The 12,528-nt window shown below is 44.7% G+C and overlaps 1 protein-coding gene across 5 annotated transcripts in view; it reads right to left on the reverse strand.

The window, feature by feature from the left end:
• Window positions 1-12,528, reverse strand: part of ERCC6 (ERCC excision repair 6, chromatin remodeling factor) — a 116,359-nt gene that overhangs the window by 45,196 nt on the left and 58,635 nt on the right. For all 5 annotated transcript variants that reach the window (XM_053309151.1, XM_053309153.1, XM_053309150.1 and 2 more), the window contains exon 9: window positions 8,911-9,081. In XM_053309151.1, coding sequence (XP_053165126.1) covers window positions 8,911-9,081 — 171 coding nt within the window. The remainder of the gene's footprint in view (window positions 1-8,910; window positions 9,082-12,528) is intronic.

The following is a 12,528-nucleotide window of genomic DNA, read 5'->3' on the forward strand; positions in this document are numbered from 1 at the left end:
CACCTGGTCAAGCAGAAGACATGGATGATGCTTTCCTAAATCAGATTACCAAACTTTCAAAGAGGCAGGCCACAGTACTCATGAGAAACTTCAACTATCTTGATATCTGCCAGAAGTCTACTTCTGTTACAAGTAGCATAACCCACGCATTCTTGATCTGTCTTGCTGTGCTGACAACTTCACCTTTCAGAAGGTAAAAAGAAAGAACAAGGGAGTTGGCTAGCCTGGACTTACCAACAGGAAAGAATTGTGAAAGTGGGGGGAACCCTGGGGAAAGTGGTCATGCCATTTTGAATTCATGATATAAGGGTTTAAAATGATATAAAAGTTAAAAAAGAAAAGAAAAAGAAACTGAGGCAAGTCGGATGAGTACCCAGGATTTCAGGAAACCTGATTTTAACAAGCTCAAAGAAAAATAAGATAGAATCCCATGGTTATAAATCTGAAAAGATCCAGAAGAAAGATGGGAGAGTCTGACACGTGAATTACTAGACAATTGCATCAATTCTCACAAGAAGGAAAAATGAGAGACATCTAAAGAATCTAGTGCAGATGCAAAGAGAGCGCTCTGAATAGCTGAAAAGTTTTTTGGTTTTTTTTTAAAAAAACTCCTTCCCCCAAAGTATAGGGAACGGGATATATAAGGGCACAAAAATGTACCCTAAACTTTTATTTTATTTTATATTATCGTCATCATCATCATCATCTTTATATCCCACTCTTCCTCTGAGGAGCTCAGAATTCATGCTTATTTTTACCTTCACAACAACCCTGTGAGGTAGGTTAGGCTAAGAGATACATGACTGGCCCAGAGTCACCCAGTGAGTTCCATGGTTGAATGGGGATTTGAACTCCGGTCTTTCCGGTCCTAGTCCAGCACTCTAACCACTACACTATGCTGGCTCTATTTTAGGGATGCTTTCATGAAAGCAAGGGCTCAGAATGAGCTAAGGCTTACGAGGGATGCCAAAAAAACCAACAAAAGGTTTTTTCCAAATATAGTCGAGGAAGAGGTAGTTCCATCCTCTTCAAGCATGAAGAGGATGGTGAAATGGTAACAGGTGATGGTGAGAAGGCAGTGCTTCTTCACTCCTATTCTGCAGCTGTCTTCCCAAGGGAAATGTAGTTCAACTGTGCAAAAAACTGCATTAACATAGAAAGGAGAAAACACCTAGCTACTCTAAATAAATTTAACTCTCCGGGTCCAGATGAGTTACACCACCAGATGCTGAAGAAACTTGCAGAAGTGATCTCAGAACGACTTATGTCATCTTTGAGAATTCCTGGAGCCAATCTTATCTCATTTTTTGACAGAGTTACTAATTCAGCAAATCATGAGAATGTCATTGAAATAGTGGCTACATCCATGCTAGGACTGCAAGGCCCTCGGGGACATATTTATGTGAAGCCCAGTGGGCTTCAGAAGGAAGGGCAGTTTAGAATTAATGTTAGTACCCAAAACCCTAATAATTTTATGTTCTCATCAGTGCTTAGCTCTTTTAATCAATCAATCAATCAATCAAAGTTTATTATGGTCTATGACCAGCACAACAAGGGGGGGGGGAATACAATATAAATAATTTTTTTAAAAAATAACCTGTCAACAGTCTAACCCATCAACAATGTTATAACTGAAAGGTTATAGAACAGCACTAGAACTGTTAATTAAAAACTGACACAATCTCCAAGCTGCTGCACAAAAACCTGCCATTTTCCGAGTAATGGCAGGTATGCTGTCCTCAAGCAGGAAAGCCACTTGTTGGCTAGGCGAATTTCCTGGGAAACGAGCCAGCAGTGAAGATATTGGTTCTAAACCTAAGTCCCTATAAAAGGAGCAATAAAGCAAAACATGTTCGATTGTTTCAACTTCCCCATCACCACAGGGGCATAGACTTGAGTCCCACCTTCAAGGACAACAGAGGGAAGGCATCTACATCTGGCCTGTGTAAAAGCCAACCTATATCTGGGGATGTCTAATTGTTGCAGATAAGCTAAAGGAGCAACAAGGTACCTTGTGGTATCACTACAATAGAAACCCGGAGACTTAGATAAATCTTCCTGCCGCTCCGTGTCTAATATTTTCTGTTTCACCAAGCCACGGGCTTGTGATACTTCCATTTTGAGCAGGGTAAGCAGAAGCAACCCCAAAGTTGCCAGTTTAGTTTTGATAGAATTCTGCGTTCCCAGGAGGCATGAAATGAATCTTGTAATGTGAGAAATACTAAACTACCAATGGGAGTGATGGATTTTAATCCAGTAAAAAATCGTAAGTATCCAATATCTAGCCTCCACCTTGACTAGACCCGTCTCCAGTCTCAATCTGGCATTAGAGACACAACGGGGTATTAGAGACACAACGGGGGCTTATCTCTTTAAAAATATAAAAACTGGTTGCTCATCTGTAACTGATGATCTGGTAGTGATCCATTGACATCCATTAGAATGGGTTCTGCGCCGGCGTGGAAGCCTCTTGGTGTCAAGTTCCAAAGCTCCTTTTTAGCACCTGTGCCCCGCCCCACATGACTATTTAAGGTGGGAGGCAGCGCAGGCACCCCAGTTCCTTTGGAGACCACCAAAGCAGTGGAGAAATTTGATGCAGCATACAAAATGTGTTAAGTACTACTGCGGAGGGGCGATTCAGGAGGGTCTAATGGATGTCAACGGATCGCTACCAGATCATCAGTTACAGGTGAGCAACCTGTTTATCTGGTGCGTGATCTGTTGAATCCATTAGATTGGGTGTTTAGTTAGCTCCATAAGGAAGGAAGGAGCAGTAGTTATTGCAACACCCTTTTGAGAACACCTCTCTCAAAATTAGCCTCCGCTGCAGAACACAAGTCAATAGCATAATTACAAAAGGCTGTTCCAAAGACCAAGTGGCGGCCTTACAAATGTCCTGAAAGGATATGCCGGACAGATGAGCACCATAAGTCCTAGTCGAATGTGCCTTGACGGACTTTGGGGGCTGAACTTTCAGCAGACTGTAGACTAGCTGGATGGTTTCTGACAAGCCAGTCGGGACAAGGCCTTTTTGACGTCCTGAATGCCTTTGTTCTCAGAAGATAAAACAGCAGTGCCCTACGCACATCTAAAGAATGTAGAGCTTTCTCTAAAGGCATGGTCGGGGACTTAAAGAAAGTAGGCAACACAATGTCCTGGTTTATGTGGAAATCTGTCACAATCTTTGGTAAGGTGATGATGTCAGGTCATAGGAGAACCTTATCCGGGTAGAAGTGAGCATAAGGCATATCCATCCTAAAAGCTGTAAGCCACCAAGAAGGCAGTTTTTAAGGATGTAAGCTTTAACGTAGCTGACCTCAGGGGTTCAAAGGGTTGCTCAGTTAATGTAGAAAGGCCCAGAGAGATGCTCCATTGTTCTATTTAAGAAGCTCTTGCAGGTGGGATGGGAGAAAACTGTTTTTCCATCCCATCCAGGGTGTTTTGATGAAAGCGCAGCCAGATATACTTTAATAGACACATTGGAGAGCTTAGACGTCTTTAGTGAGGTGAGGTAGAGCAGGATCTCACAGATGGATGCTCTTAAAGGATGGAAACCATGCCGCAATGTGTAGGTAGCTAATCTTTTCCACTTGCTAGCATAGTTTTTTCTGGTGGAAGGCTTTCATTAGTTCAGTAGGATTTTATTCAATAGTCGATCTTCCATGCTGTTAGTTGTAGGATGCAGGATCCTGGATGCAGGATCTGACCGTTTTCCTGAATCAGAAGGTCTGGACAGTTTGGAAGTCTCTCGTATGTGTGAGATGAGAGTTTGAGTAGATGTGAAAACCATGCTTGGCGTGGCCACCATGGTGTGATCAGGATGCATTTCACGTGGTGTGTTAGGATTCGTGACACCACTCTGTTCACTAGAGGCAGTGGGGGAAACATGTAGGTCCAATGTTGTGAGCAGTCCATCTGGAAAGCGTCCCCCAAAGATCGCAGGTTGTGGCCGGCTCCCGAGCAGTACCGCTTGCATTTTGCATTCTTTGCTATAGCAAACAAGTCTATCTCATATGGGAATACCCATAGGTTGAAGATCTCCCACAGGTAAATGTCATTCAACTTCCACTCATGACGGGTTTCTGTTGAGAATGAGAGACTTCGGCTAGAACATTCTCTGTGCCTTTGATGTGAAGGGCCACGGGGGTGATGCTGTTCCTGATGCACCAATGCCAAATCTGAATGCTCAGTGCACAGAGACCTGGAGACTGTTCCGTCCTGTCTGCTGAGGGAGCTGATTGCAGTAGTGTTGTCCAACTGCAATTGTACTACCCTCTCCCTCAGGAAGGAAGGCTTTCATGGCTTGGAAAACCACCAACAGTGCCAGGAAGTTTATATGAAATTGACATTGGGTGCAGGTCCAGAGACCTTGGGTCACTTTGGCATTGCAATGCCCGCCCCAACCTCGGAGCAAAGCATCTGTTGTGACCCACACCGCTGGAGTCTGCACATGGAATGGAATTCCTCTTAGAAGGTTGAGTCTCCATGCCCACCAGGACAATGACCGAAGGATCTGCAGAGGCACGAGTAACTGCTTTCTGGGACTGTCCCTGTTCAGTTGGAAAGAAGACAGGAACCACAGCTGCAGCTTCCTCATCTTCAAATGAGTGTAGTGTACAGTGGACTTGCAAGAGGCCATCAGGACAAGCAGGAGTATTTGTTGTGCTGTCTGCAAAGGACTGGCTTGAAATTGATGAACCATCAGTGTGATGGCTTGATAGCAAGAATGCGCTTCCTGCACAGCCCTTCCTGCACATGTAAGATAGGGTGGACACTGGGGTAAGTTAAGACTTTTTCCAGTTGATCTGAATCCCGAGGTCCTGGAGATGATTCAACGTGTACTGTATCTGCGAAAGTAACTCTCCTTTGTCTCTTGATGTCAGGGGCCAATCATCCAGATAGGGATACAGTTTCAGGCCCCTTGTTCTCAGGTGGACCATCACTACTGCCATGCATTTGGTGAATACACGTGGAGCAGTGCAGAGCTCGAAAGGAAGGACCTGGTATTGATAGATCGAGGACCCTACAGTGAACCTCAGGTACTTTTGGAAGGATGGCCGGATCCCTATGTGAAAATAGGCATCTTTTAAATCTAAATCTTTTAAATCTAAATCTTTTAAATCACAAGCCACTGCTCCCGATGTAGAAGTGGCAGGACACACTGTAGAAGTGGCAGTAACATTGTATCCGATACTTTTTGCACGTAAATGAACTTGTTGAGATGTCTCAGGTCCATTATAGGCTGGATTCCTCCATGCTTCTTTGAAATTTGGAAATAATGGGAGTAGAAACCTTCCCATTGTTGAACCCATTGCACCCGGATTATTGCTCTCTTGTACCTCTTGATAGATCGTGCAGGCGTTGCACTCGTGAAGCGTAGACCACTGAAAAGAGGGCGAGTCTTGAACTCTATCGCGTAGCCGGAGGTAACAATTTTCAAGACCCACCGGTCCAATGTTATGTCACACCATGCTTGCGCATGACTTGCCAATCTGATGGCTAGCAAGGTCGGCTGACTGATGTTGCGGGCTGATACAGCATCCTCCTTGATGTTTTGAGAAGGGGAGTAAAGTAGATGGTCCGGTAATGGTAGTGGTTGCGATGGGCAGTCCTGAATTTCAAAGACGCTGTTTGTCGCCCTCCACCTGTTTGTTGCGTTGGGACAAAGTGTATTTTGGGCCAAGTGTTGGGAGGTCCACTTTAAGAAGGGTTGGTTTGTCTTCTGGTAATCTCTCTGTTCCTGAGGTCTGAATGAAGAACAGTGACGGTAATAGGATCTTTGCTTGGAGACAGGTTACTGAGGCAGAAGAAGAAGTAGTAAAAGTATTTGCTGTGAATTTTGACTTCTTCATCTTTTCCATCATCGCATCTGTTTCCTCTGAGAAAAGGCCCTTGCTGTCAAACTAAAGGCCTTCAATTTTGTCCTTCATATCTTGCTGAAGGGAAGCTGACCGAAGCCAAGCATGACGTCTAAGGGTAATGGCAGCAGCAACTGATTGAGATTCCAATTCCGCCAAGTGCTTAGAGGTGCTAAGCTGTTGACAGGTGACGTCACCTGCCTTCTGCAGAGTCTTCCTGAATCAAGCTTTGAATTCTTCAGGAGGGAGTGTATCAAGGTCTTTTCCCCAGAGGCAATAACTGTATTTCGCCATACAGGCGGAATAAATGGCAACCTTGACAGAAACGCAGGAGGTGGAATATAGCTTCCTACCCCAAACGTCCAATTTTCTGCCTTCTTTGTCTGCAGGAGTGGTGTGTTGCCTCCCTAATCTCGAGGTGGTAGCACAGTCAATGACCAAGGAGTTAGGTACGGGATGCTTGAACAAGTAGATATTATCCTGTTCCCGTACCCAGTAGATGTTTTCCAGTCTTTTTGAAGTTGGGGTAGTGGTATGAGGAATCCGCCACGCGCACTGAGCAGCATTTAAGATGATCAGAAGAAGAGGCAAGGCCACTGGTTGGGCTGACTGGGACCTAGCCATGAAGTTGTAGACTGGGTCATCAATTGTTTTTACCTGAGGAGTCAGATCTAGACTTAAGGCAGCTGCCATTTGTTTGACGTGCGAGTGATAAACTTTCAATTCCTTGGTCGATGAGACGTGGGAAGGTGTGGCTACATCCGGAGAAGGATCAGGTTCCGTGGTCTCGGTATCAGATTCGAAATCTGAAGAACCATGGTGACTGTTTTCAGAAGCCACTGCAGAAGGAAAGCACAGAGGAGGACCCCTGCTTGGCGATGGTAAGTGAGAGTGAGGAGGTGGAGAAGGCTCATCCGTTTGAACAGCTGTAGTTATTGCTGCACTGTGGTCTGCATCTGCTTTGTAGTCATTGGACACAGAGTCTGTGTGGAGGCGGTCGAGGATTGGATCTTCCTGGTCGGTGGAGCAGGAGGGGCATCACCTGCAGATAAGGTACAGATCGGTATGCTATAGGTGGCAACTTGGGTTACAGTGTCCCATAACGTGCTTGGCCTCCAAGCCCTGCTTTCATCGTAATTGTAAGCAAGGTATGGTGAGGTTGCTGCAGGCAAAGCTGTTTGTTTCTATGGAGAAACATTGTGGCTGAAACTACAGGTATGCCAAGTTGTAGTGGTAGTAAGTTGAGTCGCCATTAGCAGTTGTGGAGTAGGGTTGGTAGGTACGGAAGGAGCATCATCTTCTGAGTGAGGAAACCCTTTAAACATAGACAGAGTGATCGTATTGAAATGTAACACAGAAAGGATACATTGAGCCGTGCCTTGATCCAATGGTGCTCCCTCAGTATCAGAAAGGTCATCCTCCTCAGGAGCAAAAGTCACCGGTGCTCGAAACCGAGGGGTGACTGTAGTAATACTTGCTGGAGTATTCAGAGTTGATGCCTGTTCCTCAACCCTTCATGTCGATGGGGATCTTAACGGGGTGGGTACAGGCATCAATTTATGAGCCGCCAGTATCCAGTGCGTTGATGTCGATGAAGCTGGCATTTCTGGAGCCTTCGGTGTCGAAGGTCGCTGTTCTGATGTTGATGGAGGTGTCGATGTTGAAGTGGTCTCATTCAGCTGCTTCGATGTCGAGGTATCCATCGGCATTGAAGTTGATGTCTAGTGGTTCATAGTTTTTGGTGTCAACGGTATCGACTTCAATGCCAAAGATTTTGTCGATGCCGGGTGAGTTGTTGATGTTGTAGGCTTAGATATAGACACAAAAACTACATCTTGAGCCGATGTCAGCGATGGTACCGAAGTCGAAAGCTTCCGTGTCTTTTTGGCCGGTTCACTCGCGGTCGCCATTTTGTCCCCCTGCCTTTTCAAGGCCTTTGGGGTTTTATTGGTGGGCAACAAGGTTTTAGATGGGCTGGAATCCAGAGCCCTCAAGCCATGCACTTGAGGAGACTGTTTTGACGAAGAAAAAGGCGCCTCAAGAACATCATCATAAATATTATTATTATTATTATTACATTTATATCCCGCTCTTCCTCACAACAACCCTGTGAAGTAGGCTAGGCTGAAAGAGAAGTGACTGGCCCTGAGTCACCCAGCTAGTATCATGGCTGAATGGGGATTTGAACTCGGGTCTCCCCGGTCCTAGTCCGGCACTCTAGCCACTACACCACACTGGCTCCTATAGAAGCCCTCAATCGAAGCTCACAATTTCTTTGGGTTTGTTTGGAGAAAGATTGACAAATTTTACACATTGAAGTGTTATGCGCCTCTCCCAGACATAGCAAGCACAAACTTTGGGCATCTTCTGAGGGCAATTTTGCTTTACACTTGTCGCAACGCTTAAAGGTTTTCTTTTGCTTAGGTGTATAGGTCGTAAGTGCCAGGTGTCAGTCCAATCAGTCGACAATCAGAATCAGTAAGATGAAAATTTTAGCCAGAATATAGTCCAAGGTCAAATAGCCGGGAGAAGATAGAACTTGCAAGGTAATCGCTAGTATGCAAAGGAACCAGAATGAGGAGCCGCAGAAACCGAGTGAACAGATCTCCACGGCAGTTGCAAAGGAATTAGGGTGCCTGCACTAACTCCTGCCATAAATAGCCACGTGGGGCGGGATGCAGGCATCAAAAAGGAGCTGTGGAGCTCGACACCGAGAGGCTTTCGCGCAGGCACAGAACCCATTCTAATGGATTCAATGGATCACACACCAGATCCAATGTTCAAAAAGTAGATAAATATGAGGGAAAACAAACAAATCCCTGTTCATTATATGTTCATTATGGCCCACCCAAAAGCCCAGGGGAGCTGATACACACAAAAGAAAATCTGTACTTTAATGTGAACTTTCAGAGTGTGCCACGGAATTTGGTGTCTTGGGACACAATTTGGAGCAGTATGGGAAAGTGAATGACCTGCTGGTTTAAGACCAAGTTTAGCATTCATTTAAATAAAATAAACAAAAATGATAAATGTTTCATTTCCAAAAATATACCTGTTTGCAAGCAAGTGTAACTGCAGCATTTGGGTTCCGAATTTTATGTCCCTCATCTAGAATCACATAATGCCAGTCATAGCTGTGGATGTTATCTTGCAGCAAGCGAATATTTGAATAGGAAGTTATCAAAATACCATTACATGCTACAATTTCCCGAATCAGTTTCACCTGCAAAGAGGAAGAAGCCAGTTATTAAAACAGAAAGGATTAAAACAGTTATTAAAACAGAAAGGATTAAAATGAAGACAATATTGCTTTGGAAAACTGATGCTCCAGTTGCACTAACATAGTGTAATGACCTACTTTGGCCGACTGCCCAGCAGCTGTGAAAACCATTCTTTTCAGAGGGGAGGGGAGAGCGGACAGACAGGAATGGAGAGTAGTCACAAACATTGCCAGAAGTCAACAGCGGGAATTCCGCAGGATCAGGGGTAAACACGAATCGGGGTCAGACAACAAACAGGTCCAGATTTCTAGATCAAGGTTGCTCATGGTAGGGCTGGTCACCACAGGAAGTGTGCTGAGAGCCCCACCCATCACTGCACCTGGGCCTTGTCAGGGAGATTCAGCCAGGCCAGAGCTGGGACACCCGTTCCTTCTGGCTAGCCTCTCCGATGTAAGGCGTTCCTCCCTCTGAGCCTGTACTCTGGCTGAACATCACTGTTGGGGATCTGGGACAGGCACCTTGACTTCAGCAGCCTTGGAGGCTTCATCAGGAGGAGGGAGGGAAGGAGGCAAAGGGGCTTGTAGGCCTGTCAGCTCTGGCTCTGCTGAGTCAAACGGAGTTTCAGCCTGCTCTCCCTGCTCTGTGTCTTCATCTGAGGAATCCTCCTCCACGACCCCCAGGGGAGTCATCACACACAGCATCTTGTTACAGAAGGTAAGCATGCTTTTTTTAAAAAAAATATTTAAATTCCAATATCATAAGAAAAATGCCAAAACCTGAAAAGGCAATTCTAAGATCAAACAAACTTCAGTTTAAGAGACAAGTTGAGGTTGAAGAAGAGAGCTCGCCTTGAGGTAGCAAGCATGACTTGTCCCCTTAGCTAAGTAGGGTCCACCCTGGTTGCATATGAAAGGGAGACTAGAAGTGTGGGCACTATAAGATATTCCCCTCAGGGGATGAAGCCACTCTGGGAAGAGCTGAAGGTTTTGAGTTCCCTCCCTGGCTTCTCCAAGGTAGGGCTGAGAGAGATTCCTGCCTGCAACCTTGGAGAAGCCGCTGCCAGTCTGTGTAGACAATACTGAGCTAGATGGACCTATGATCTGACTCAGTATATGGCAGCTTCGTATGTTCCTACGCTCATAAATGCTCTCTCCCTCACTATCTTCCTAAAACAAGAAAATTGTAAGTGAAGCCACTTGTCTTAACTTCTGCACCACATTATTTATTTATTTATTTATTTATTACATTTATATCCCGCTCTTCCTCCAAGGAGCCCAGAGCGGTGTACTACATACTTGAGTTTCTCTTTCACAACAACCCTGTGAAGTAGGTTAGGCTGAGAGAGAAGTGACTGGCCCAGAGTCACCCAGCTAGTTTCATGGCTGAATGGGGATTTGAACTCAGGTCTCCCCGGTCCTAGTCCGGCACTCTAGCCACTACACCACGCTAGCTCATTAGCAGTTCATGCCTCTCTCACACAGAGGCATATAAAAAAAAAAAGACTTAAAGTCCTGGAAATGTGCTCTGCATTCACTTTCTAATCATACACGCAACCACTAGCTGCTCTGTGCATAGGGTACTCTCTTTTTCAGCAGCAGCAGCAGCAGCAGCAGCAGCAGCAAATTCTTTCAATCTGAGGGAATGGAGGGAGCATAAAAGGAGGCAGTTCACTCATCTGCCTTTTGGCACTGTTCTGCCAACACTTCTGCTTGTTGGTCTTGAAAAGTGCTCGATAGCTGCACTCTATTCCCACCTCAGTAGCTGCAGGGCATCTTGCTCCCCAAGAGGAGTGGGGAGAAAGAGACAGCAGTGAACTGATGACAGAGGAGCCAGCCACATGGCCTCAGCAAAGCAGATTTTGGTGTGTTATGCAACAGCCCTACACTGTGCAAGTGTATCTCCTTATATTCTGACAACTGATTTCTTGCAAAGTTTATCTTAAGTTGCACTGCTCAATGCTATGAAATCTACAGGGAAAGCAGAAAGGCACTGTGTAGCTTGCACTATCATCAGCTCCAGTATTCAATCTGTAGAGCAAGAGAATTGGGAATGAAAAACCAAGCGAAATCCGTGAGTTTATGGAGACTAAGCTATAAGCAAGAACAATATGTGACACTGCTGAACTTGTCTGTTTAAGAGACAAGTTGAGGAGGAAACCTTTCCATGTTTGGGGGCAGAGGCAAGAATGAACTAATATTTTATTCAATTATTATTCTTTTAGAGGATGTATATCCCACCTTTCCAGTCAGAGAGCTCATGGTGGCTCACAACACAATAAATCAAATAACATGAAGCAAAACAATATAAAATAAAAAACAAATGCAGCAATATAAATCAATAATAAGAGAGCCAGAGAAAACAACATAACTAATTAAAGGTCTGCTGGAAAAGCCAGGTCTTGAACAGTCTACAAAAGGTGGGGAATGCCAAACAGATTTCCTGAAACTGGGAATTTCACATCTTAGGGTCCACCGAGGAGAAGGCTCTCACATATCCCTTCGAATTAAGCCTCTAAAAATGATGGAGAGAGTGAAGGAGGAGAAATTTTTCTCCCTTTCTCACAACACTAGAACCAGGGGTCATCCCACAAAATTGAAGGCCAGGAAATTTAGGACCAACAGAAGGAAGTACTTTTTCACACAGTGCATAACAGTGTGTAAATCACCCAGAGACATTCATTTTGGGTGGTATAAAAATAAGTTAAACAAACAAACAAACAATCAATCAATCTATGGAATTCTCTGCCACGGGATGTGATGATAGGCACTAGCTTGGATGGCTTTAAAAGGGGCTTAGACAAATTCATGGAGGACACATCTATCAATGGCTACTAGTTTTGATGACTACAGGCTCAGAGGGTGCCTCTGAATACCAGTTGCAGGGCAACAAATGGGCCTGAATCAATAAGGCTGTTCTTATGTTGTTATAATGCACAGAAAGCCCTTTCTGGACAATCTTAAGGAGTGTGGGCACTTTCTTGTTTGGGCAGATTATTCTAAATCTCCCGGTCCCGAATCATTAAGGCTTTAAAAGGTAATAATCAGCATTTTAAATGGTCATGCTTGGATTCAGTGCAGTTGGATCAACACAAGAGTCACATTTTCCAGAAAACTGGCCTTGGTTAAAACCTGAGCAGAAATATTCTGCACTAACTGAAGTTTCCTTAATTCTTCCTTAAGATTTAACTCTTCTCTTAAACTGAAGACTTTTAAAAGCATAAAATGTCCTCATTTTTTGAAAATGAATCTTACTAAACTGTGAGTCGTGTGTGTGTGTGTGTGTGTGTGTGCGTGTGTACAGTGGGGGTGGGGTGCGTGAAGAAGACAATAGATTTGAACTCCACTGTTGCTCTACAAGAGTTTGCTTTATACTAAAGTCATTCTCTTGACCAGTGGATACAGTCAGTTGTGAGAAGCGCTGCGATTGTTCCTGGCATTCTGCAACCAGGT

This window comes from Hemicordylus capensis, chromosome 3 (genome assembly GCF_027244095.1).
Source record: "Hemicordylus capensis ecotype Gifberg chromosome 3, rHemCap1.1.pri, whole genome shotgun sequence".
NCBI lineage: Eukaryota > Metazoa > Chordata > Lepidosauria > Squamata > Cordylidae > Hemicordylus > Hemicordylus capensis.